This window comes from Chamaea fasciata, unplaced genomic scaffold (genome assembly GCF_029207755.1).
Source record: "Chamaea fasciata isolate MVZ Bird 193981 ecotype frontalis unplaced genomic scaffold, bChaFas1.0.hap1 SCAF_1, whole genome shotgun sequence".
In the NCBI taxonomy this organism is placed as follows: domain Eukaryota; kingdom Metazoa; phylum Chordata; class Aves; order Passeriformes; family Sylviidae; genus Chamaea; species Chamaea fasciata.
Window position 1 is genome coordinate 22,493,228 of NW_027094086.1, and position 25,777 is coordinate 22,519,004.

At 41.0% G+C, this 25,777-nt stretch overlaps 1 protein-coding gene across 1 annotated transcript in view; it reads left to right on the forward strand.

Annotated features, from left to right (window-relative positions):
• The window catches only part of NIPAL2 (NIPA like domain containing 2), a 52,471-nt gene that overhangs the window by 3,368 nt on the left and 23,326 nt on the right, over positions 1 to 25,777 (forward strand). The window contains 2 exon segments of the mRNA XM_066204635.1: positions 15,046 to 15,114; positions 19,370 to 19,541. Of these exon segments, the coding sequence (XP_066060732.1) occupies positions 15,046 to 15,114; positions 19,370 to 19,541 (241 nt within the window).

Sequence of the window (25,777 nt, forward strand, 5' to 3'; positions counted from 1 at the left end):
TGAGGACTCGGATGCAATAGAATAGTTTGGGTTGGAAGGGACCTTACAGTCCAGCTTGTTCCAAACCCCCTGCCACGGGCAGGGACAACTTCCACTAGACCATGTTACTCAGAGCCCCAAAACAACTCTTCTGTAACTCAGCATTTCACGTGTCTGTTGTGTGTAGACACTCTGTAGTTTTTCAAGTGCAGAAGCTGAGCCAGAGATAGAAATTTATTCCACTTCTCATTCTTTTTCCCTCTTTGCCTGTCACTTCATGGACTCGAAATTACTACTGGCTGCCTAGACAGCCACCTCGAAATATTGTCTTACTTTGTGTGTTGTAGGAATAAATAATTTCTGCTCTGTATTTAGGGGTTGACAATGCTGACAGTTCCTTCAGATGGATCTGTGGCCTCTTGTCCCCTCACAGTCTATTTCTGCCTGTCAGGTGGTGAGTATGTGCCTGATCCCTTGTGTGGTCTCATCAGCCAGCGGTGTGGTGAGAAATCCCACAGATGAAGCAGATTCTTGTACATGTCTTTCCACTCTGCCTTCTATCATATAGATGAAATCTAGATTTTGTGTGGAATGTCACAATTGAGGTTTTTAGCTCCTTCTGTTCAAGAAGAACATCTTCAGTGCTTCAACTCTCGCCTCTTTACTTGAGACTTGATGTCCAGTACCACTGAGCCTCAGCAAGGTGAGCGCATCATTTGGTCCTGTTTTTTAAAGTGTCAGCACAGTGCCTGCTGGTACTTCTGATACCATGGGGGCTGCTTCACCTGTGCTGTGAGGGACCCAAGGCAGGAAGACAGGGAGCTGTCTTTCTCCATGGAGAGAAAGATTTTCTCTCCATTTGCCTTGGCTGAGGAAGCACCCCAGACACAGTGAGGGTCTCTTTAGCTGGCACCATCACCAGAGAAAAATGTTGTCATGGTACATCCCTACAAACATTCACCAGGACATTTTAAACACTTAAACAATGACACTTCCAACCATGGCTTTCAATTAGGAAAAGCTCTAGAGCAAGTCAGGGTGTCCATAGGAAGTGTGGCTGGGCATCAGAAGGCAGCATGGTCATGGCGCAGGTGGGTTTCAATCAGGACATCTTTCCTATGCAAGAAGGAAGAGAAAGGCTGTTAAAGGTGAAGACACACCCTCCTGGGGTTTTTAATGATATTTTCTCAGTCTCCATAGGATACCTCGATCTCCAGTCTGCTCCCTGATGCACTGCAGATGTTAGCTTTTTCAGGTTAATCAGTAAACCAGTCCCTCAGCATGGGGAAAGTAGAGACAAATGTCCTCACCCAGCTTTCTGCTGGTGTACTCGTCTCTGAAGACTGCAGTGAAGCTTTCCCTGTTCAACGCCATCCCCCCAGCTCTTTATTCTAAAACTGTTCACTGAAAGCAAACAAGGGTTCAAAACACTGACTCTATTTCACCCTGTTGTCCTTTAACTATCAGATTTCAGAGTTCATGCAGTTTCAGTTTCCTTTATCTTGTTGGGAAATATGTTTGGGAGAAAATGCATACCATTTCTTAGGTACTAGGGCAATGTATATTATTTTCAACTCTAATAAATCAAAGCTTAGGAAAAGGACTTTGTTCAGCCTTTCAAATACAGCTTTTTTGAATCTCTCATTGGGAAATTCAAAACTTAAATGTTATAATGAAGCACATGATCACAGAATGGGTAAGGTTGGAAGAGATCATCTAGTTCAACTTCCCTCCTCAAGTAGAACCCCCTAGAGCACACTACTCAAAATTGTCCAAAAGGCTCTTGAACCATTCCAGAGAAGGAGACTCTACAACCACTCTGGGCAGCCTGTTTCAGTGCTTTGTCAGACTCACAGTAAAAAATTCTCCCTCATATTCAGGTGGAATCTCCTGTATTTAAGTTTCTGCCCATTGCAGCTAGAAGGAGGAAGCATTGTGCGATTTTCCGGTGTTGTTCTGCTGTCAAGAATCCAGCAACTTTCCATGGTTTAGTGCCCATTTAATTAGTGTCTGCTAGAAAACAATTTGTGGCTTTGGCTGGTACATGCAGCAGGACTCTCAGCTGGGCCAGCTTGCACACAAGCTCTCAGGCCCTGCCAGAACTATAGGTCTGATCTGCTGAGGGTTGTGCTCCGATTAGTTTTAGTGTGATCGAGAAGCTGACACCAGGAGGCAAAATTGAACACTGGGTAGAAAATATTGCCCATATCTTTTTTCAACTTCGTACATTCATTCTGCTGTGCTGAGCATCAACTGTCCCTGCAGATGTGAAGATGTGATGTGAGCACACAGCTTGTAGACTGCAGCCTCCAGCTTAAAGGGAGATCAGCTGCTGCTGGGAACCTACTCACTACTCAAAGATAAGGGAAATAAGTACAGGAAAGCATTACCCCTTGCCTGTCCGTTTGCACAATACTGTAAGCATCTCTGTATCATCCCAGCCCTCAAATTTCATAGGGAAAAATAGCTTTTTTTCCATCAACCATTGCAAGCAGAGTGGGAGTAAACAGCGGAGCTGTTTATCTCTCTGAATATAGAGGAGGCTGGACATGAAACAGCAGGTCTGGAACAGTGGGAAAATAGTCCAGAGACTGGAGGCAGTATGCAGTTTTATCAGCCTGCTTGAGGAGTGACCTGCATATCTGGTTTTCACCAGGCACTTCTCTGGGTCCCAGAAGAGAATTTTCTAGTGTGTGTTATTGGCAGGCCTCTAGTACCCTGCTTGGGTTCCCCCTACAAAGCCTTGTGCCCGTGGCAGTTTCCCTGCTGAGCCCATCGTGGTGCTGGGCAGCAAAAAACAGCGAACCAACCCAGCTCTGCATTCTGAGCTTGGGGCACACAGACTCAAAGCAAATGCTGATGATGAGAGAGCTTACAGTCCAACTATTCTGGACATTTTCTTCTCTTCAGCATTGCTGGTGGCATTGCTCTCTTCACTCCTACTTGCAGGAGTGTTTCCTCACCTGACAGACAACAGAAGCTGGTGAGCAAAACCCTTTTGTTTAGGCTGATACCTCACAATTCATTTTGAAGAAGTCTTGGTAGCTCTTCCTGAGCACCTCATCCAGGACATTGGAAATGAATGCTCTTGCAGAGCTGGAACCATGCTGAGTACAAGCTGTAGCTTGTCCCAGTGTCTGTTGTCTGATTCTCACTGGACTATTTTTCACAAATCTCAAACTGTTTTCAATGCTTCCTTTCTCAGCAGGTGCTATGGTAAAATGAGTTTTAATCTTTTCTGAGGATGTTAAAGAACATTTGCGTTTGGTTTTTTTCTTTTTTTTTTTTTTTAACTGATGATTGAGGTGACTGCATGTTAAACAGGAGCTTTGTAATTACCCTAATCTGTTTTAAGAGGTGTGAGAATGTTAATTAGGAAATTTCTGGCAGTAAGGAACATTAAAATACTTGTCATTTGTCAGAAAGTGGGGTGCAGAAGATGGATGCAAAGAAACTTGAGTCACTAATTACACATATCCTACCTAGTGCATAATTTAGTTTTGCTTCAGACTGCTTCAGAATGGTATGTTACCGAAAAATGGGGTGCACAGTGCAGGCTGTGTCTGATATCCAGCTTAGCCACTGACTAGACAGCTTAAACTATGGATCCAGCAGACCAGGGCAAGTCCTCCTCTTCCTTTAGTCAGCATTGAGTGGGAAAGACTCATGGGATGAATCTGAATCCCTCTGCTGCTTTGGAGGTGCCTGGCTCAGTATAGTGCTTTGCCCTTCCTGTTCCCATCTTCTAGACTAGTCTAAAAGTAATGACTTTAAATTAAATTGGCTGTGGCCACTGTGTTGATTTTCAAGGCTCACAGCGTGTCTGTGAGCTGCAAAGAGATGTAGGGTGAAAGTATGGCTGCTCATACCAACACCTGTCTGTTCCTGAGAATTCATGAGGGTGCTGTGTGGATCTAGGACATCACTGTCACACAAAGGAGTAGTGTTACTTCCACCTTGAATCTGTGCTTCTGCTGCTTCATATGCCCTAGCACACATCTGACTCCTTGACGAGGCAGTTTGTGTGGGTAAATTGACAGGAAAATACTCACTGATGTAGTTTTTAAAATGGAAATTGTCTTTCATGTAAAATCTCACCTGTAGCACCAGCCCCTTATGATTTTGTGATCCAAGACTTCATTGCTCTTCAGAGCTTAAGTATGATCCTTCTTTTACTATAGTCTCGAAATCTGCTTTGGGCATTGATTAAAAAGGTGTCTAAATCTTATCCTTGCTTGTCTCCAACAGTCTGCTGTATCTGATTAAGTCCTCTTTGAATGAATCAAAAGAAAACAAATTACTTTAGCAGAAATCTGACAAAACTCAAGAACCAAGGCCTTAGAAAGATGAACAGACAGCAGACTGTGCACTTCAGTCATAACAGAGGTGAGGACCTTTGACTAACCTGGTAACTAAGACTGTGATTATTTTATTTGGAGTTTTGGTGACATATATAAACTGTTATGCTCATGTTTATAATGTCATCACGGACTGTCCCAGAAGAATGGTGTTCACTAACATGGGCAGTTGGGAGGTACACTTTCCATGCTTAGACTAATGTGGATTTGGAAACGTGCAGCCAGAAGCTTCAAAGAGCAGCCAGTTGGTGTGTGAATCAACACCAGGCCTGGAGCAGAGCTCTTAAGAAAGGAATATTTGCAGTATGCTTAAAAGTAAATAGTCAATATCAAACTAAATGTGTGCTACTTACACTGAGGTTGTACTGGTGTAACTCCATTCTCCTCAACGACATTCATGGTTGATTTGCATCACCTTCGCCAGAAGCTTTGGCCTCGTTTGGTGATATGTTTATCCCATAATGGGGAAATGAAAAGAGATTATGGAACTGTGATAGCAAGAATCACAGAATCACTAGAGTTTAACTCTTGGATGGGGCACACAGCCACTCTCTGGCTATTTTTCCCTTTGTATCCTGGTGTGTTTTGCAGAAACAACGTTGTAATGTAGAGGTCTATGGTGAAGTGCAAGGTTTGGAGGAAGTCCTTCCACACATGAAAGCAATGACCCAGAGCAAAGCAAATACTGGCTCCTTGGACAGGACTTCTTCATGGTGGCTGAGGTGAAGTAGAAACATAGAAGTGCATATCCGTTTGTGAACAAGTCTGCCTCTTGCTGACATTCAATTCCCTAGAACCAAATCAGCCTCATGGGAGCTGAAATCTCCACCAGAGTCCTAGCTACCATGTTCAATGGCTTGACAGTCATGCTTCTGTAAGCAAAGGAATTTTGCCAGCTGATACAGATTGCACTTGAAGCCTTTTTCTTCAATAGCCAAGGATAGTTCCACTGTAAAGATGTTCCTGTGAAAAACAACTAAAGTGTGGGGTTTGTGTGCATAACAGACTTGTACCCACACAGTTAACTCCCGAGTAAAACCTGGTTTAATTTTCTGGGCTCCAGCCTGGGAGTAGAGAGATCGTGACTCTGTTTACTTTGCTTTATGACTCTAACCTACTATTTCTTAGTGTTTCTTTTCCATTTTTATTTGGGGTATTGCTGGGGTTTGGGGATTTTTTTTCTGCTTTGTAATTGACACAAGGTTCTTGCATTTATTGACTTCTTATCACATTATTTTCTTTCCTGTGTTTCTCTCTCTTTTAGTAACAGTCTTTTGCTCCCAGCAGTGACTAAAGCACCGTAAACATTTTCATACAGTGTCTATGTTATCATGCAGCAATGACTCAGTCCTCATGTCAAGAGCCAAGCTTGTAGTGTCTGCAGAAACTTTGGTCAAACAAATAATAGCAGCTTCCACCTGATCAACACTAGCTCCACCTCTTGACTATGGTACTGGTTTTCACCGGAGTTAATGTTCTTCATAGTAATTTGTATGGTCTGTGTTTGGGATTTGTGATGAAAAAAGTATTGCTAGCAATCAGGATGTTTAGTTGCACAGCACTAAGGTGCGTTTTGTTCCTCATACTGCCCCATCAGTGTGTAGGCTGGGGATGCACAAGAAGCCCGAAGGGGACACAGCTGGGACAGTTGACCCCAACTGACCAAAGGAATATTCCATACCGTTTGGTGTCATGCTCAGCATATAAAGCAGGGGGAAGAAGGAACAAAGGGGACATTTGGCATTGGTCCTCCGTGCAGCCATTACCCATGATGGAGCCCTGCTTTTGTAGAAATGGCTGAGCACTTATACACCAATGGGAAGCAGTGAATGAATTCCTGATATTGCTTTGCTTCTCATGCAGTGTTTGCTTTATCTATTAAACTGTCTCTATCTCAGCCCACAAGTTTTTGCGCTTTTACCCTTCCAATTTTCTCCCCCATCTGGCTGGAAGAGTGGCTCCAGCTGCCTGAGGCTGAGCTGCTGGCTGCTGTGATAACCACACATCAGAGACTGCCAGGACAAACTGAAGAGCAGTGCATGGTTTAACAACCATGCATGTGAGAGATAATAGCATCTGGCTCATGAAAAGGATACTCAGTTCTCCTTCATCTCTTTAATTCCTGAAAAGAAATTTATCTTCCTGACCCCATTTCCGTAGTAATCCCTGTCAAGAAGAAACTCTATAATCATTATAACCTATATTAATGCTAAAATAGCAGGGAAAAAAAGACAGCAAGTTCTATATTGGAGAATCCACATAAGATACAGTTTCTGAAAGACCAACAATACTCAAAACCAGGGGGAAAAGCACCACCACAACCTTCTTATCTCTGTAAATACAACAGAGCATATAAAATGGTGTTAAAGGTACGTAGAAAGGGAAAGGGATCATTCAGCTACACTAATTTTAGTTTCCTCTTGCAGAAGGCAGCTATGAAGTAGATGCTTTGGACTTTTGTGAACTAAACACCTACTCTTTATGTCAACATTCGCTGTGAATTACAAAATGCTAATAATACTTTTATACTTTAAACCACTAAACTATGGTTTGTTGTAAAATGTCAAAATGTACAACTGCAGTGTGTCACAGGGAGACAGCTGAGCAAACACAAGCCCACTACCTATTTCTTAGGCCCTTGAAAGAAATTTGCATGTGAGGACATTCCTTTAGAGTTTAGTTTTCTATTCCAAGATTTGCATCTTACAGTTTTGAACATAAGTATCTGCAAATTAAAAGCATCCAGCTGTATGTTTGTGTGTATGCACCCATCTACATACATGTGAATATTTCAGAGAATGCAGAACCTCTTGTTTTAGATCACCACTGATAATCTAGCAGTTGTTTATATTTAAATGAATAATGCTGCTAAACAGAAGGTTCTGCCTTCTGGAGTCCACTCATTTTTTTTTGCATTAGGAACTATCTGTAAATGATTAACACACTCTCTGGAAATGAAAGTAGGAGAGCCAAGTGCACGACGTGCAGGAAGGAAAGCAAGGAGCTATTGCAGAGTGCCCCTCCTCTGCAGGAACAGCAGACTGGAAGGGCCTTTGTGCTGCTCCTTCCCCTGCCATAAAATCAAGTAATTCTTTTAGCAGATGGATCCAACTTCATTCTAAATGCAGTCTGGTCTTGTCTTTTTTCCCTGTCCTGTTGTTACTCCTGTTAGAATATTTCTGAAATGCCACTGGCTTGGAAGCAGTGTGATTTCCTGCCTGTGTTTACCCCTGTCTGACATGAAACACTCCGTGTTTCAACAACTGAGTGTGTTCACTCAAGTTGTGACATGGAGAAGCATTTTCTGTGAAGATCAGAGGAAGGGTTAGTTACAGCTAACAGAAGATTATTTGAGTTAGAATGGGAGGCGAGCCTGCCTTTGTTTGAAAGTGATGCTGGAGAGGTGCATGCTGGAAGAGGCATGCCATTCCTCTCAACTGGTAAAGGGAGATTTTTATATAAAAATTCTTTTCAGGATTTGCTAAATAATGTATTAAGCTGGTTATATTTCTGTCAGGGTTTTCTGTTTCTGATTGAAGTAGAGTCAGAAATAGCTCATTTGTACTTCAGCAAGACGTGTACTACAATAGCAAGAGGGAATGAGCTCTCTGTGCTTGGCTTGGAGGCACATTTGTGTGTACATGCAGAGGTTGTGTGTACATGCAGAATGAGGCGTCCCTCCAAGAGTAGTCCTTGTGCCTAGCCCTGCCTGATGTAGCACTGAACAGCACTATTTACTCGGTTGTTCAGATAGCTCCCTTTTGAGCTTGCCTCCAGCTTCCCATAAGCCCTGTGTGACTTCCTTGGCTCTCAGTTTAGGGGTCCAGGGAGCCACATTAAGCAGGGATAGGAACCGCACAGCCTCTCAGTGTGAGCCAGACTGTTGCTTCTGGGGATTAATATTCCTAGGCTTGGAGTGGTCTGGCTTGGATCTTACCTTGTACAGCAGGAATTAGCCTGGGTCAAACAGGAATATCCAGACAGCCTGCTCCTGGGCAGCAATAGAAGTGCATCCTCAAGCCAGCTGGCCATTTTGTGGGAGAAGCTGGTCAGGCAGTGTTAGCTTGCCTCCCTGTTTCTCCTGTGGGACCTGGAAACTGGCAAAAGTTTATAATCCTATTCTTGCTTTTCCTGGTATGTAATTCCTGTAGTTGCCATGGAGACGATATGTGATGGTATGTGAGAAAATCTTTTATTAAGATGTTTTCAGCTATGATTGAGTTTTTATACAGTCATGGGAGAGGTTTTTGTTTGCAATCTAGCAGGCATTATTAAAAACATGAAATGGTCTTTGATTATGCAGCAAAATATCCCAGGAACTAAAGTGTCCCAAAGTATCACAGGCTGTTCATGGAAACAGTGTAAAAATCCATTCTGCCCCTTCTCCATTCTCCCATTTATTTCTAGTTTTAAGATTTCATACCTGAGAATAAGAAATTGAAATGTAGAAGTTGAAAGGTTTGGTTTAACTCTTCAAAAAGGAAAAAAACCCTGCTTTCATAGTGGTCTCTTAAAACTACCTGAAAGTAGGTTGTAGTGAGGTGGGTGATTCTTGTTTCCCTAGTAACAAGTGATAGAAGAAGAAATGGCCTCAGGTTGTGTCAGGGAAGGTTTAAATAGTACAGCAGGAAAAATTTCTTCCCAGAAAAGGTTCTCAAACATTGGAACAGTCTGCCCAGGAAGGAGGTTGAGTCACCATCCCTGAAGGTGTTCAAAAGATGTGTAGATGTGGTGCTTAGGGTTTAAGTGGTGGACTTGGCAGTATTGGATTATGGTTGTACTGAACTGCCTTAGGAGTCTTTTTCAACTTAAATAACTCTATGATTCTAGGCTTGTTAACAATACAGCGGGTGGATATGTTTGTATATAACCTTAGTAAGCACATTAAAAGTTACTTTAATTGCTTTATTTCACAGTTCATATTCTCCAGCTTGCTATGTATATAAATTAAAATAATCGGAATGACAAATATAAATAGGATCTCATGAAAGTGATTAAAACACAGAGATAAATAAAAGAGTTCCACTCCTGTAGTTGCTCTATCCTCTCAAGCTCCCCCACCTTTTCATAACTTACCAGGCTCTCATTCTAGCCTTTGCAATTTGTCAATTTTCTGAAAAAAGATATGTTTTAAATTTGTGAGGTAATGTATTTACCAAGTCTCTTCTCTCTATTCCTAACAATGATGATGCCAAATGTTTTAATTCTCTCCTTCTCATATATTGAACAATGTCCTTTTCCTTTTATGTCACACTGAACAAATCAAATGTATTTTCATTTCATGTTCCTACACCGGTAATTGCCCTTTTACTCTTATTGCAGCTGTCTTTCACTACTTCATATGGACCTTAACTCATATCTGAGTATATGAATTGCACTATGAAAACCATTGGAACAAGGACCTTGTTTTATTTATACATCTGTAAAATACTGAGTACAGCCAGAGCTCTGTGAATAATAATAGCTAAATGATAAGCCTCTCCCAATTCCACATGGTAGCTCTTTGAAAAATATGGTTTTTGTTAAGGACTCTGAATTCCTCTTGCTTCAGAGTTAACTCATAATTGGAAGTTTAGAGCATGTTCCGCCCCTTTCTCTTTTTTTTTTTTAAATAAGACCCTTTGAGGTCTGACAAAATCCCAGTTATTGGAAGTGGTGCATAGCTTTTGAAACAGTACATGCCATTAAATTTGTTGGGAACATCATTAGATCACAAATACATAGAGAAATCAAGAAAAAATAGGAGCAACAGTTTAACTAGCCTTGATGTGTGAGCTGACAACAGACATTTAAAGTGTGTAGGGTTTTTTCTGCTCATCAGTTCAATTTATAGGCATAGCAAGTTTTCATAAATAATGGCCTATACCTTTTTAGTCAATGCAAATTAAGTTCCTTTTTCTAAGTTTTCATTTCACAGACCTGGCAACTGCACTTTAATGTGCTTTAGGAAAACACACATGTAGTATGGATAAATTGCATTTCACCATATAGCTGAGTATCCAATGCAGATTTTAGTCTGCAAGTGATAAACTTACTAGAGTTATTGCCAAAGATGCTGATTTCAGCCTGGCTTTCATTTGCCATAAAACCCTTATTTTACTTTGACAATAAATAGAGACTTTGCATGTAAAATGTCATTTTAAAGTACTGTCAGAATGATGTGTAAAGGTGCTCTGGTAAACAAGCATCAGGTCCTGCCTGAGTGCTGGGAGCAGGACCGTACCCAGTTATGTGCCACACAGCTGCTCACTTACTTTGAATAGCAGTGTGCTGTCACTCCCTGTGACAAATGCATTTCTCCTGACTGTTGGTTCAAACCTGCATCCCCCATGGCTCAGCTTGTGCAGGACCCTCGTGTGGCTGGGATGGGGATGCCAGGAGAGTGCTGAGGGTGCCTTGCTTGAGGTAAATTTGCTGTTACTTGAACTCATTTACCCCGGCATCCCCTGTACAGGTCAGTGTCACCCCTGACAAACTGCACAGGGTCACCAGTTTAAAACTCTTGCTGTGGACTGTAAATTTTGACCCGTCTTTAGTGTTAAACATTGGCAGGTGGCTGATAAAGAACATAATAGTAATGAGGTATGTTTTGGATGGATTATTTCAGGCACTTAAGCAAGGCAGTGAGGGAGTGGCAGGCCAGAGGAAGGCATTCCTCAAGCCTGTTTTGCCACCAAGTAAAATGTTGGCAGATCCACAATCTCAGTCCATGGTCTGTGCGCTCAGAGGTTGTCTAGGGAGGACTTCAGAGTGGGTAGGTGACTTTCATGGCTTGTTCCAAAACATATTAAAGTGAAGTAAATTAAATTTCTTTGTTGTTTTTTATTTTCTGGAAAACTTAAGGGCAAGATGTTTCTGTGACAAGCCTCATGTATTTGGAAGCACTGGAAGAATGTGTCAACAGTTTGAAATCTGGGGTCTGACAAAGTGGCCTGTATGCTCAGACAGATGTTTCGGTGATGAAGAAACTTGCATTTTATGCCAACAGTTTTGAATATTTAAAGCTCTTTCCTGTAGAAGTCCTTAGTTGACTGAAGTAGTACCATGGCTCTGAAGTTGTGTCTGCAACTGAATTCCCCAACTGAGGTTTGTCTTGAGACATATGTGTGGGAAGCTCTGCAGTGCTGTGGATGATATCACAACTGGATATCACAACTGGAAACTCAGAGAATATCATGTTTATTACTTATTAAACTGGCTGTTCCACCAGTCCTTTAGCCTCTGAAGGATATTAAATGGCAGACACTGGACAAATAATGAAGCCTTTCACATGATAAGAGCCTTCACCAGAAGGGCTCTGGTGACCTTCAGGGCAGTACAGCAACCATTTTGTGATCTGTCTTCAGTTGCAAGTCATCTTTCATCCATGTATGGTTTTCCTGGCCTGAGATAATACTGTCCTATTTTTTTCTCTGAGCGCTGCTGTATGTGATAACCCTGGTTCGTTAGAAATTGCCTGCTGATTTAAGGTTCACTCTGATTTGAGATGTTTACAATGTAATTTCCCTCTTTACTGCATTTCCCCCCACTTTTATATTTAATATAGGCATGTGTGGGTATGGAGCCTCATGAGACAGTTTTGCCATGCTGTAGCTACGTGGTGTTACTATACTTTCATCTCATTTCCCTGAATGGATCCATGTGATATTTGATCTCCTTAGGGCATCGTATTCTGCTCTTAATCTTTAGGGGTCTGTCCAGCCCTGGGTTTGGAAGCAGGGTGCTATCACCATGCTAAGCAGAGCTCATTAACACCTGTCAGCCTGGAGCTGGCAGTGCAGTATATATGCCAACAGCAACGCTCAGGTGAAACATGTGGTCATTGCAATGAAATGACCTGAGCCATGAGGGGAAGGTTTGAGCTCAGCCTGTCACTACACATTTGCCTTGATCATACACATGCACTGTTTTCTCTTGTGTGCAGACCAGGAAGTTGCTTAAGTTAGGCACAGAGGAATGTCACAGCATAATGATTTTAAGCTAAAAGATTCAGATTAGATTTAGACTAGATACAAGGAAGAAGCTTTTCACAATAAGGGTGGTGAGGCACTGGAACAGTTTGCACAGAGAAATTGTGGATGCCCCATTTCTGGAAATGTTCAAGGTTGGATGGGGCTTTGACCAACATGGTGTAGTAGAAGGTGTCCTTGCCCATGGCAGAAAGGTTGGAATTAAATGACATTTAAGGTCCCTTCCAACCCAAACCATTCTGTGATTCTCCAAGAAGAGAACTGACCTTTGCAAGATTATTTCTGTTCAGACACAGGCTGGTCATTATGATAGAAATCTTGTGTGTCCCACAGTGATATCTGAGCCAAACTCACAGGTACCTGATGAAGCAGCCACTGTGGTACAAAAGCAGTTGCTGTTCTGAGGAGCACACCCATGATGCAGGGCACTGGAAAACCCACTATTGGAAATTTGAATCACAACCTCTAGAGGCACACAGCTCAGGTCATCATCAGTACCCACACATGGATCTGATTTAGCACATTATTTTAGATGACCAGTGGAACACATGACCTCATCCTCTGCTCAACAGCTGCATTCAGGAGCTGGATGGAGACCCTCTTGTGGTCTGGCTTAAGATCAGTGGTGTTTCCTCCCTGGTGTGCTGGTTGCCTACTGAGTCCTCTGCAAGGTTTGTGATCCCCTACTGAAAACTGGGAGGAAGGAGCTGCAAGGGGTTGCATCCAGAGATGCAGCCATAATGACAGGATCAACTTCTGGAACAAAAACAGCCATAGAGAGACTCAGTTCTCTGCTGGGAATAGTGGGGATTTGTTACAATTAATAATGTAAATGCAATAAAACGATGGGGCAAATGAGGGGGCAGTTTCTGTTTTCTATTCCCTTCTGTCTCCTTTTTCTTAAACACTTCATGAGGAGGTTGACAAGACCACTTCTCCACCTCTTCACAAGGGAGAATGTTGTCATTTTAAAAGTCCAAGTCTTTGGTAGTGAGAAAACAATTGTGATTTAGTTGCTGTTTTTTGAAGCTGCTGTGTGTGCAGGATGAAGTGGTCAAACTTTGGACAAGATCAGTGCACAGGATTTGATGCTACAGCGTTAAGACCTGGGTGGTGTCCATGTGACAGCATTTCCCCAGAGAGGAAGGAGGCTGCTGTGTCCTGTAACAGGGAGTGCTGATCTCAGCAGTGATGTCTGTGCTGGGCTCTGCTGAGGTGTCGCATCACACACTTCCCACTGGCTCCAGCAAGGTGTGTTCCCAGAGCATGAAAAACACAGTGTGTGTGAGAGAGCACAAGACATGCTGCTGGAACACCCACTGGAGGATCCTGGGGAGAGGGTGCAAGAGGGGAAGGACCTGCAGTGGCTATGCACAGGAGGCTATGGGCTAAAATCTTGAGTAATGCATCTCATTAAATGCTTGTATGCAAGCTGTGACACTGATGCTGTAATAGTTAGCAGAGGGAGCCCTCTCACTTCTTGCATTCTTGTCTCTGAATGCCTTTGAACCCATCAGTCATGTCTTGGTGACACCTGGCTGGCAGCCAATCACTTCTCTCAGAGTTGTTTTGCTGTCTGCTTCTCCTGCCGACTCCAAGCCACTACAGAAACACAGGGGCTGGAAACAGTTGGATTCTGCTGTATGGCTTAAATATTGTATTTGACTTGTAATACGGCTGTTGTTTCTTCACACTTTGGGGGATGCCTTTCCTCAGTCTGGGAACTATCTAGCCACAATAGCAATCCCCTCTCCAAGTGCTTTGGGACAACATTTTGGGACAACAACTCTTTATAACTGTTGAAGGGTAACAGTCCCTGTGGCTGGTAGGCATTGCCTGTTCAGAGTTGCCCAGGGACCTTTTGGATAAGTGTCATGAGAACTGATGCTGTAAGCACAGAGTTGGATGCTGCTTTACAGCCTGGAAACAGTTGCTATGCTGGGTTATATTACCATGACCTTGTTTATAAAAACTGTTAGGATGTTTGTCTTCTCTACAAGCTAATGCTCCTCAAAGCACTATAGAAGTGACCTTGAATGGGTTTTTAGTACACTTAGGATGGCTTGAAATGTGTTAGAACATTTTGAAAGTGGACAGGGAGCTCTATCAAGTACCTGTTGTTTGACCTTTCTGAAATGGCATCTTTAAATTACTTCTTCCCGAAGTAATGAATCGTGCTTGAATGTTTTTCATTTCTTGTCTTCATAGAAAGCTTGCAAATCTTACTGAAAATTAGACAGTCTGATAGGAAATTAATGAAATAACACAGTACATTAAAGAAACTGTCAGGAGACCTATGTTCCTGGCTGCCCTGTCAAATAGTGGATATTTTAACACATAAGATAATTATGTTCCAATAGGAATGGTTTAACTGCTGATGATTTTCCTTCTGGATAATGTAAAAACCAGGTCCTCTTTTGGGGAAAAAATCCCCTCTGTCTGTGTTTTTCAACTGAAACCTGCCTAGTTTTGTCTTTCATGAGATTTAAGAAGGTGTTCCACTGAAGGACAGCAAAACCAGTGTCACGCCCTTTCCATTCCCACTTGTTTACTACTTAAACTCTAGTCAGCTATGCAGAGGTATTTCTTACCACTTTACTCACTGCAACATGAACTCAGTGACTGAAAAGTACAATAATTTGGTTTTCATTGGGTTATGTGCTATCAGAAAACCACCATTATATTGCTCTTCTTAAACTAAAAAGTATTTTTGTATTTCTTTGTTTTGTGATTTGCAGACTCAGCTCTTGGGAGTTTTACTTGCTGCTGCTTCAAATTTTCTCATCAGTGTCTCTTTGAATATACAGGTATGATATGGTTTCTCTTTATTCAGAGTTGTTTATATTTAGCAAGTACTTACATTGCAGTTTGGTTTTGATGAAGTTCAAAATGCAAATTTTGTTGCATTTCATAAACCTTCTCTCTTTCTTTCACTGTAATCTAGCAGTGCCCTGCTGTAGTTGCTAAGAGCTAAGAGTTGTTGGGAGCTCTTAACCTGTTCTGTGCTGTGATTGTCACACAGGAATAGAAGAAATGTTCATAATTCCTCCTCCTTTTAATGTGACAGAAAGAAATACCAGCTTTGAGTCACGTATGGTCCCACTGAACCTGGGAGTAAGGAAGGATCCTATAAGAGACAGTATCAAAAGTTTTGCTGAAGTCCAAAAAGATTACATTACCTGGCTTTCCTAGATCAGCTAGGTGGGTTACCTTGTAACAGAAGGAAATCAGGTCTGACAAGTTGAACTTTCTCCTCATGAAGCTGTGCTGGCTGTGACCAATGACTGCATTGACCTCAAGGTGTTTTTCAATACCTCCCAGAATAATTTTTATATGATTTTATTGTCACTGAAGTGAGACTGACAGGTCTGTATTTTCCAGGGTTCTCTTTCTTGCCTTTCTTGAAAATCAGGACAATGTTCACCACCTTCCAGTCAGCTGGGAACTCTCCAGATTCCCAAGACTGCTCAAAAGGAACTGAAAGAGGCTTTGCAATTACATCATCTGGTACATTGAGGATTCTTGGATGAATCTCATCAGGCCTTATAGATTTGTAGGGATTCAACTGGAGTAATAGTTCCTGCTCAAGTTGAAGGTCAGGTGGGATTTGATCAATCTCACAGCCATGGTCCTCCAGCTCAGAGCACTGAGCCTCCTTGGTCCATCATCTGTGTTGAAGACAGAGGCAAAGAATGCATTAGACACCTCTGCCTCGTCCATGTCCCTGTTTGTGAGGTGCCCATCCTTATCCTGTAACAGGCTGATGTTACTTCTATGCTGCCTTTTGCTATTATATATCTGAAAAATCTATTTTTATTGATCTCCACATTTCTGTCCATCTTCAACTCCAGCTGAGCTTTGACCACAATAATTTTTTCCCTACAGTGGCAAGCTGCATCTCTGTAGTCTTCCAGGTCACCTGACCTTGCTTCCACTGGGCACACACCTTCCTTTTTTGCCTTAGACTCAAAAGAAGATCCCTGTTTACCAAACCAGCCTTCTGCTTGACTTCTGACACTGGGGAATTGCTGCTCCTGTGCCCTTAGGAGGTGATGTTGAAGAAGTGACCAGCACTGACAGACCCCAGCATTACAGAAACATTTCCCAGAGGACTCTTCTGACTAGTTCCCTGAGAAGCCTGAATTTGCTCTCCTCATGTCCAGAGCTGAGGTTTTCCTGCACTTTTCTTCCTGTCAATGAAGATTTTAAACTCAAATGTTTTGTGGTCTCTGTGGCCAAGACGGCGCCAGTCACCACGTCATTCATGAGAGTTGACAAGCAGCAGATCAAGGAGGGCATCTTTCTGAGTGAGCTGCCTGTTCCATAAATGCATAAAGACATAAAGGTTTTTACAGTCTTGGACCCCAGAATAATTTTGGCCAATTTATCTTTCCTTCTGCAATTAAGATAAAATAATCTGAGTAAACACTATTTAAATCATGAAAGTAATGGGAGGTGTTGCCCTTTAAACTGTGGTAAAGCGTTGTAGGATGTCAATTATAAAATCCTTTCTGTTTCAACAATTAGAATACATACTCAGTAGAAAGTTAAATTTTTCATTATAATCTGTATCTTGTAGACTTCATTGTATTTTTGGGTCTTCTAACAAAAGTTTATAAAGCACAGAAGACATTGTTGTGTAAATTGTCCAGAATCAGTATTTTTGCTAGCTTGTATTTTAGAAGTTGTACGGGTCTCATATAAAGCTACTTCTTGCTTTTTCTGGTAAGGATGAAATAGAAAGTTGTGGAATATGAAACCTTTTGTTCATAGTAACCCAGTTTATTAAAGCTAGAAGGTTCTTCAGTGATTACCTTCTATTTAAACATCATTAGCTGGAGAATCCCAGAAAGAAACCTGTTTAGCCAGAGGTGGTAGGCAAGTTGAGGTAACTGCTGCCTCTCCAACATGAGTTCCAACCTGCGGGTGGTGATAGTGTTAGGAAAACCTCTGAAGCTGGAGTAGAAAGGTAAAGGTGGAGTGAAGAAAAGTGAAGGTGAAGTGGAAATTCAGTCAAGCTATAATAATGAGGTTGTTCAGATTTCATATCTTCTGTCTGCTGAGGGTACTGAGTGCCAAAGTAGATGCTTTGCAAGGCATCTACTGAGGCATACAAGCAGACTTTTATTGACTTGTAATAGTAACAGCCCTTACTGGATTTGAACTATCAGCTATTTAAATGCTGATTAGGGAAACACAATGGCTCTCATTGGCATTTGACAGAAAATTTAAACTTAATTTTTTAAAAATCCTTTTAATTAGGTTTTTCTCCATTGAGTAACACTATCTTCTAAATATGCATAATGACTTTCCCTAAATCTCAATGTTTATTTTCACACTCCTATTAACTGGCAGGCCAGATTTTTTTTTGTTCTGTCCCTTTCTGATCATGTAGTCTGTTATCCTGCTTCTCTTCCCTCAAGCAGGTTGTCTGCTAAAGAACAGCTCATCATTTGCAATGTATTTCAGCCGAGTTATAAACAGCCTCCACCTAAATACCATTTGCACACATTACTGTGCAAAGAAGACAGACATCTGGAGAAAGAAGACTGTAGGGGAGTTACTGAGCACACCTTCCTGTGTTTGCTGCACATCTTTTCAATCTCACTGTGCCCTCAAAAGCTAATCCTACAAGAATCTGGAGTTAAAATACATCTCAGGATTCATTTAAGAATTTGTCCTATTTAATTTTTGGCAGAAACTTGGATTCTTGAATACTTATTTAATATTCATATTCATATAATATTATTTAACATTCATTTAATTTGTACCCTTATTGGGCTTTTTTTTCCCTTTGTTTATAAAAATTGAAAATCCTGGATGTTACTCTGAAGAACATCTAGGTGTGTGGCTCAAGTTTGATTTCCTTTTGCTCTTTTTCTCCTTGGACGGCTAAATCTCTTCCTAGAATTTCATCCCCGGAAGATGTGCCACAGCACGAAGCTGCAATATGTGCTGCATCTTCTCAACAAGAGCACTGACTGTGACAGGCATTGCTGTTTGTCCTGTGCTCTGTCAAGTAGCCTACCGAGAAGGATGGGAGTATTAGGAAAATCCTTTACAACCTCCCCAGGCTGAGAAGGGAGACTTCTAAAATCAAATATCAAGTGATGGAGAAAAAAAAAAATTACCACCATTTGTACTGTAATAACTGTATCATTTGATTTCCACTTTTTTTGACCCATGTGCAGAAAGGCTGGACAGTAATCTGAGAAAGGAAAGGATAATCTGCAAAATTAATTTGGTAAACATTGCATCATTCCCAGTAATGACACTTCCTTGACAGAGACTGCCTGGACTGTGTTTCAGAAGATCAGTGTGATCAAAGACCAATTGTCTTGTTATATACATGTTCTTGCTGTACAGCCAGAGAAAAAAAACAATTACAACTTGTGCAAATGATACCTTCTTCATGTAACAGGAAGTGTTAATGAAGTATTACTTGAGTATGTGTCATACCTGTGCCAAATGTTTTTTCTTTAGAAAATAATGCTTTACTTATGATGTCCTTCTAAGGTCAAACAGGAGAATGTAGCCAAATCATAAATTCTATTTAACTAATTTGAAATCCTCCCTACAGAAGATGTGATTAAGTGCTGCCTTTTTCATTTTAAAAGTGTATTTCTGGTGAGGATAGGTTTCACGGACAGGAACACCCTCTTGTCTGTTCCCCTGTCCCAGTTCGTTGCCACAGTTCTGATTCTGCCCCGTCTCCTGCCTTCGGGTGTTTCCAGATTCAGAGCACAACTCCTGAGCATTGCTTTGAGACAAGAACAGATGTGTGCAGTGATAGCTAGGAAGCACTAGCTAGTATTCACTTAGCATTTTTCAGGTTTATAATTTTTCAGCCCTTTCCACCATGGCCAAGAAAATACATCTGAAGCAGCGCTGAGTTAATACAAAGCTCTGCAACAACAAGCTCAAAGTCTTGTTTAAAAAGAAAACCTCAACGCACCTGGAACTTGAAGTTGACAGCCCCCTTAATTATTCCACTTTTGTCAGACATAAGAACACAATGGAAGTCTTTCTATTCATGCCTGTTCCTAATAATTAATTTTCTAGAAATGCGCTCATCTCCGACTGGTTTGCCAAGCAGAGCAGAAGCCCTACTACAAGAGCAAGCTGTGGTGGTGTGGGATTACCCTCCTGGGGCTTGGAGAGGTGGGAAATTTCACAGCCTATGGATTTGCCCCCATTACTCTTGTCGCTCCACTGGGATGTGTTTCTGTCATAGGTGAGATGATTTGCCATTTCTTGCTCGGGTATATGCTTTAATCAAATGCTTGCTTCTGGCTAGAGGAGTAATCCCACAGAAACTGCAGCAGGAACACAAGAGGAAAATGTTAATGTTGTGGTTTGAAAATAAATTATTCATATAATTACATGAGCTGACAGTTTGACAAAAACAGTCTGCTTAAATCAAAGACTGTTCTAATATATTTCTTTTTCCATGGTTTTGTCTTTTGCGTCACTCTGTGCTCTGCTAGCTCCTGCCCAGTGCTGTGACAGTGTTGCCAGCTCTGCAAGCCCCCAAAGAGGGGGACTGGCATCCTGCTGCATGCACAGAGTTGTGCTGTGATCCTGAGTACCTACCATGCATTTTCTGGGTTACCATCACACCAAGTGGTTTCTGCTGCCTGTTCCCTGCCCATCACCATGATTCATGTTGATGTGGGCAAACTTGCTTGACACTCCTCAGCGTGTGACAGAAAGGGCCATGGGAAGGTAGAAAAGATGAAACATCTTCGCAGTGAACTGCCTAGCTGTAGTGGAAGGAAGCAGCTAACAATATGTGGGTGCAATTTAGCAGAGAGGGAGGGGGAAGGAAACTGCAGGCAATTTACTGTAACCTTTAATGTTAAACTATTGCAGAATTTCAGATATAAAGCCATGTTAGTTCATCATAGTAGGAAAGAGTTATCAAAGAAAGGAATGACATATTGCCTGAGATGAAAATGTAAATTAATATGACATATCCCAGTGTGATTTTGGTGGCGGTAGTTGTATCTGTAAGAACTGTAGGCATTGTCAGACATCTCTGAACATCAAAGAATATTGGCCAATCTCATTTGTTGTCCAAACTGAATAAAATGAAAATACAGAAAATTAGAAAGAAAAAGCAAAAAGCAGAGAGTAGGAAGAAAAATCCCAATATTTATTAAACTGAAAAAGATGAGATCACATTTAGGGTTGATTTTTATCTGAGCAGATTCCTTCTTTGCTTTTGCAAAAGGCAAAGAAATGTTGCATCTGATGATTCCTTCATTCTTCACTTCCCTTACTTACAAAAAATACCAAGAAACCATTTTCCTAACTGTTATGTCTTACCAAAATTCTCATCCACTTTCATCTTTTAAACTGGCCCAGAATGCTTAATCTGGAAGATCCCAGAAAGCACTTTAATACCTTATATTCCACTTCCGTAAATCAGCTGACAGTATTCATTTCATAGCCCAAACAACAGAAATATCTGAAATTTTATTTAGTCTAGCAAACATTCCCTTAAGGAAGAGCAAGTCAAAATCGTGTAGACAGCCAATTAGAGCAATAACATCCCAGTAACACAAGATACTTTCCTGTCTTCAGGAATTAAAGCCAGAGAAAGAGCATCCTTTTTATTGTAAGAGCTCATCATTTAGGGCAATGATAAACTGCCCAAGTCAGATGTGCATCATCTGCTAACAGCTGGGCAAAGGGTAGTTTGGGCAGGAGGTCTTCCAATTTAAAAGATCAAGAAGTATTTTTTCTCATTAAGCTGTGACCTCTTTTAAGTGGTGGAGGGTGGCCTTTGCAGAGTCTAGCTGATAGGTTTTTTTTGAGGTATTGTTTAATGTGTGTCTTTCATAAATTAGTTTTTTTAAATGAACAAATTAAGTACTTGATAGCAAACTCCAAATGCATACCTGAACCCTAAGTCCAACCTTCTGAGAAGCATTTTGTTCCCAAATTCAGTGTCAACATGTCCCATACGGTAGGGGCTGGCTGTCACTGACACTGTAAATGCAGTACATGTGGTGCACAGAGGAGAACTGGGCTTTGCAGTATGTCCAGTCATCCAGGGGATTCTCTGCAGGTCTCTGTGACTCTGGGTTTGCAGGGAAAGTTTCCTTTGCTTGGAAACCAGGGTTTGGAGGAGGATAAGGCAGACTGGAGTCTCTGCCCAGAATGAGTTTGGGCTGTACCCGTCATATATCTCCAGACTTCTGAGACGGGAAGCATCTTAAAATAGATGGAGCCAACATCTATTATGCTCTGCTACCACATTTAACTACATCCAACTGAATTTTGCACTTAACCCGGTATCAATTAAATAGTGAAAACTTTGTGCCTCTTTCTATTGAGCTGGATTGTTCCAGTGGCTTGTTTTAAAAAGAATACAGCACCAAAGATCATGAACTGGCATGGCACCAAGAGATTTAATTTCTTTTTTTTAGAATTAAGCTAGAAGAACTGTATTTTTCTTCTTACACAGTGGAAGTATTTCTGTGTGTGGTTGCAATGATGCAAGCTCTACATCTGTTCAGGGTTTTAAATAGTTTGAGAAGACAGCAGTTGTTTTCTTCAAGAGGAGAAATTAGTAAATTTTTAATTTAAAAGTGGAGGAGTAATACATGTTTGATGTGATCATTAAGAAACTTTCTATACTTGAAAAGTAAAACTCATGTTTTACACGTAGCTTGGGTAATTTTAGGTTGCAGTGGTTTTAGCTCATCGTCTTGCTTTTGCCTGCAGAAATGACTTGGGGATGGAAAAGGTGAGGAGAGGCCAGTGGCATTGGAGATCATTTCTTCTGCAATGTTCATCATTCTGTGGGGTGTTGTTTTACACTTGCCTCACTTAGCCTGACATTGTTAAGATCCCTTTGCATTTTAAATGCTCCTTATAAACAGCAGTGGAGGGGGGCTTTAGGCTTTGAAAAACTATTCCTGATGTACTTCAGGAAGATTCTCAGATACTCTGTAGAAATGGATTTCTCCCACTCCCTGTAATGTAACATCTTTGTGGCCCAAGAACTTGGAATTCTGAGGACTCTGTTACTAATGATACCTAGGAAACATTAATCAAACTGTTCTTTAAAATACTTCATTTGTACTTTTCTAGAAGATGCAACAAAAGGATTTTCAGGGTTTTTCCTTGTCTCTGCAGTGTGTATGTCCTATAATCCAGGTTCCAGAATTAAGCTCATCTTAATGGTCTATCCTTTGAGCAATCTCTCAGATGGGGAAAAATGTTTCATGTTTTGTTTACCACTTTTCCAGTACTAATGTTCGATCATGTTGGAAATCTTACAGGTTCAGTGTACAGGACAGCTGTCAAGAGGTATCTGTAAATGTTTTTCTTTCTATTCAGTGGAGCCTTACTGTCCATCATATAAACTAAAAATAGGTTTTAGAAACCAATTAGATGTAATGAATTTGTTCCCAGGTGTCATTTGAGCTGCAGAAATTAAATGCTTTATGTAACTCAGCTTCTCTCCAGTTTTTTGTGACTCTGTGGCAGACTACAATAGCTTGTGTTTGGGGATGGATTGAAGTATCTTCAGGTTTTTCAGTACTGGGAGGGTCCTGAATCACTTCAGCTTGGAAGATAGGATGAGGGTCTGTTCATATAAAGCATACTTTGAGGTCACATCTCAGAATGTGACTGGCAGCAACTGCACCCTTGTAACCTGAGCACTGCTCAACTGGTTTACTGCAAAATCAAGTGGGTAAACTGAAACTGCGTGATTTGATGGAAGCACACCCTTAAGTTGCATAAAACAGAGTAAATGCTCGGTCTCAGAGTGAAGTATTGTTGCACAAACTGAAAGAGGTGCAATAGTCTGAATCGTATCTAGTTCTTCTTCCTTGGTATTTCATCCAGACCACCAGTGAAGTGTTCTTCTGGATGGGTGAGTTTAAATGCCTTTACCTGACTGAGTCTGTGAAGCTTAAGAAAATGAACATTGAAAGCAAATATGAAATTTTGTGGGGTTTTTTTGCTTTCTTTTGAAAAGTGTTGGAGAAGACAGAAGTAGTGCAAGCAGTCTATGCATTAATGAGGAGAGCACTAATCTTTTCAGATAGTACATAAAGCTCATCTAGGAATTGAAAAGAGGAAAAGAAAGTCCACAAATGAACTTCAAACTGTTCATTTGAAGTTATGAACAGTTGCTACAAAAATTATTTCGTGTAAGATTTGATAGTAAAAAAAGAGGCAAAAAGATCATATTCATAAATAGCTTGAGTACCAGGAAAACAGCTTAATAGCGAAATATACTGAAATAGTTTTGCATAAGGAAAAATAAATCTTGCACACTCAGTTGAGTTTTTTATGACTGGATTGAACAAAATACAGAGAATACATACTATGAATCAGTATGTATTTTCTATCTTTTACTTCTTCTGTTGTGTATTATCCCCTTCTTAAACAAACAAACCCCAACCCCAACTGCAGCTTTGATGTCTAGGAAACAGACGAGTTATTTTGTGAGCTGGATTCTCACCATTCATTGTCTGCTAGTGGCAGAACCCACACATCACACTGCTCTTTATTTCTATTTGTGCTGGAGAAAACCTACATATGGAGATAATTGTAAACGATCACTCTCCTAAGAGAATGAGCAGCTGACTGAGCTATGTGTAGCACCATTTCAGCCCTTCCTCAAGTCACTTAATTGCTTATAATGAAAAACCTCAATTTTTGGATCATTTTTTCAACTTACATTGAAATTCACATGCTGAAATGAATACACATTCATTCAATAATGTGAATATATGATCATTCAATATATAATGAATATATTAATTCAATAATGAATGTAAACGTGCCTGGTTTAGACTGATGTATGAAAAGATGAAGACTTTTAGATAACAATTAAGCTCCTGAACAAACCCTTTTCCCCCATTTCCCACCCAACAGTTTTTATTATCATGATTTTGATGTAGTGTCAATTCATATTTTCCATTAGAGTTTCAGGAGCATTAAGGAAGGCTCTGTTGTGTAGATACAAACATTTTACAGGACCCATTTACTTCTCAAATTATGGGTTTTAATATATGCATGCAATCAAGGCATGAAACAAACCCAAGGATTACGTTAGGATGTGTTGGTTCTGAAATGTTTAATCCTCAACAGATCATCTCACAGATTTTCTGCCCTTCTCTTCATCTAGCAGGCTACCATTGTCACTAGGAATGGGAGTTGGATCTCTGCCTACTTTTGAAAGTTTTACCTTAATAATTAGTGAAAAAGCTAAAAATTATTCTGATTCACCCAAAAATACACAAGTCTTCTCAGATGGCCGGGGATACAATCTTTGCCTTGATGACTTGAAGGCTGATAATCCAGGCCTAAGGTTGCCCCTGTGCTGTATTCTCAAAGCCAGTGGTTCAAAACCAGTGAGGCCTCAGAACAATGATAAATTGCTTGTTTTGTTGCTGAGCTACTGCCTGCTTACTCTCTGACATGATTTTTTATATGCATTTCTGTGTGGTATTCTATTGCTAACCAATTAAAAAAACAAAACAAACAAAAAAAAAAAACAAGAAGAAAACTACTCCTCATGCTGACACAGATCTCAATCTTTGTAACTGTCTATGTTTTTTTAAAAAAGAAAGCAAAAAAAAATGCAAAGATATATTCATACTTTTCAGCACAGCAACTGCCCAAGTTCCTCAGTCTATTCACTCATAGACTTAAACATAATGCTCAGTGATTTACTTCTCACATCAATATAATGGTGGAGGAGGAAGCACAGTTTCTCTGGAGAGGGAACAAGAGAATTCTGGGATGGGAAAGGAAAAATTGTGGCTGAGTGGTAGGGAATTAAACTTACATTGTGGTGATGGGCTGAAATCAAGGGGAGTTGGTCTAGGAGGAGAGTATGGGGGTATAACATCACGGGTAGAGAGGAGGAGAGGTGGGAAGATACGAGACACCTCACCTGTGATCTGAGGGAGGGTGGGAAAGGAGAGGGGAATCTAGGGAGTTTCAGCAGGTCTGCATTTAAGAACGGAATTTGGGATACAGTAAGGGCTTATATTCATATATCTGGTAGGCCTAGTTATTAGTCTCTGGGTACCCACTTACTCTCCTGCAAAGAGTTCACGTGTCCTAGGACAGCTCAGGTTAGAAGAAACCTCAGAAAGTGCCTAACCCAACCTCCTGCTCAAAGCAGGATCAGCTTGGAGGCCATCCAGCAGAGAGGAGAGCAGTGTATGTTGGCCTTTTAGCATATTGTCTTGAACTACCTTTTCGGGAGGAGTTAATGTCTTAAGCCACTGAGTGCACCTTAGATTGTAAGTGTGAGCACAAAGAAGCTAAGGAAGAGGAGCAGAGCATTTGTGAGGGTTGTGAATTTCTTACTGGGCTCCTGGGGAACACTTTGGTGTCTGTCATTTGTCTTGCCTGCAAAGGCTGCAAAGCCAGCAGAAGGAAAAACTGGCAAACACCAGCCTGCATTCCCAGGGCTCCTTTCATACCCCTCCT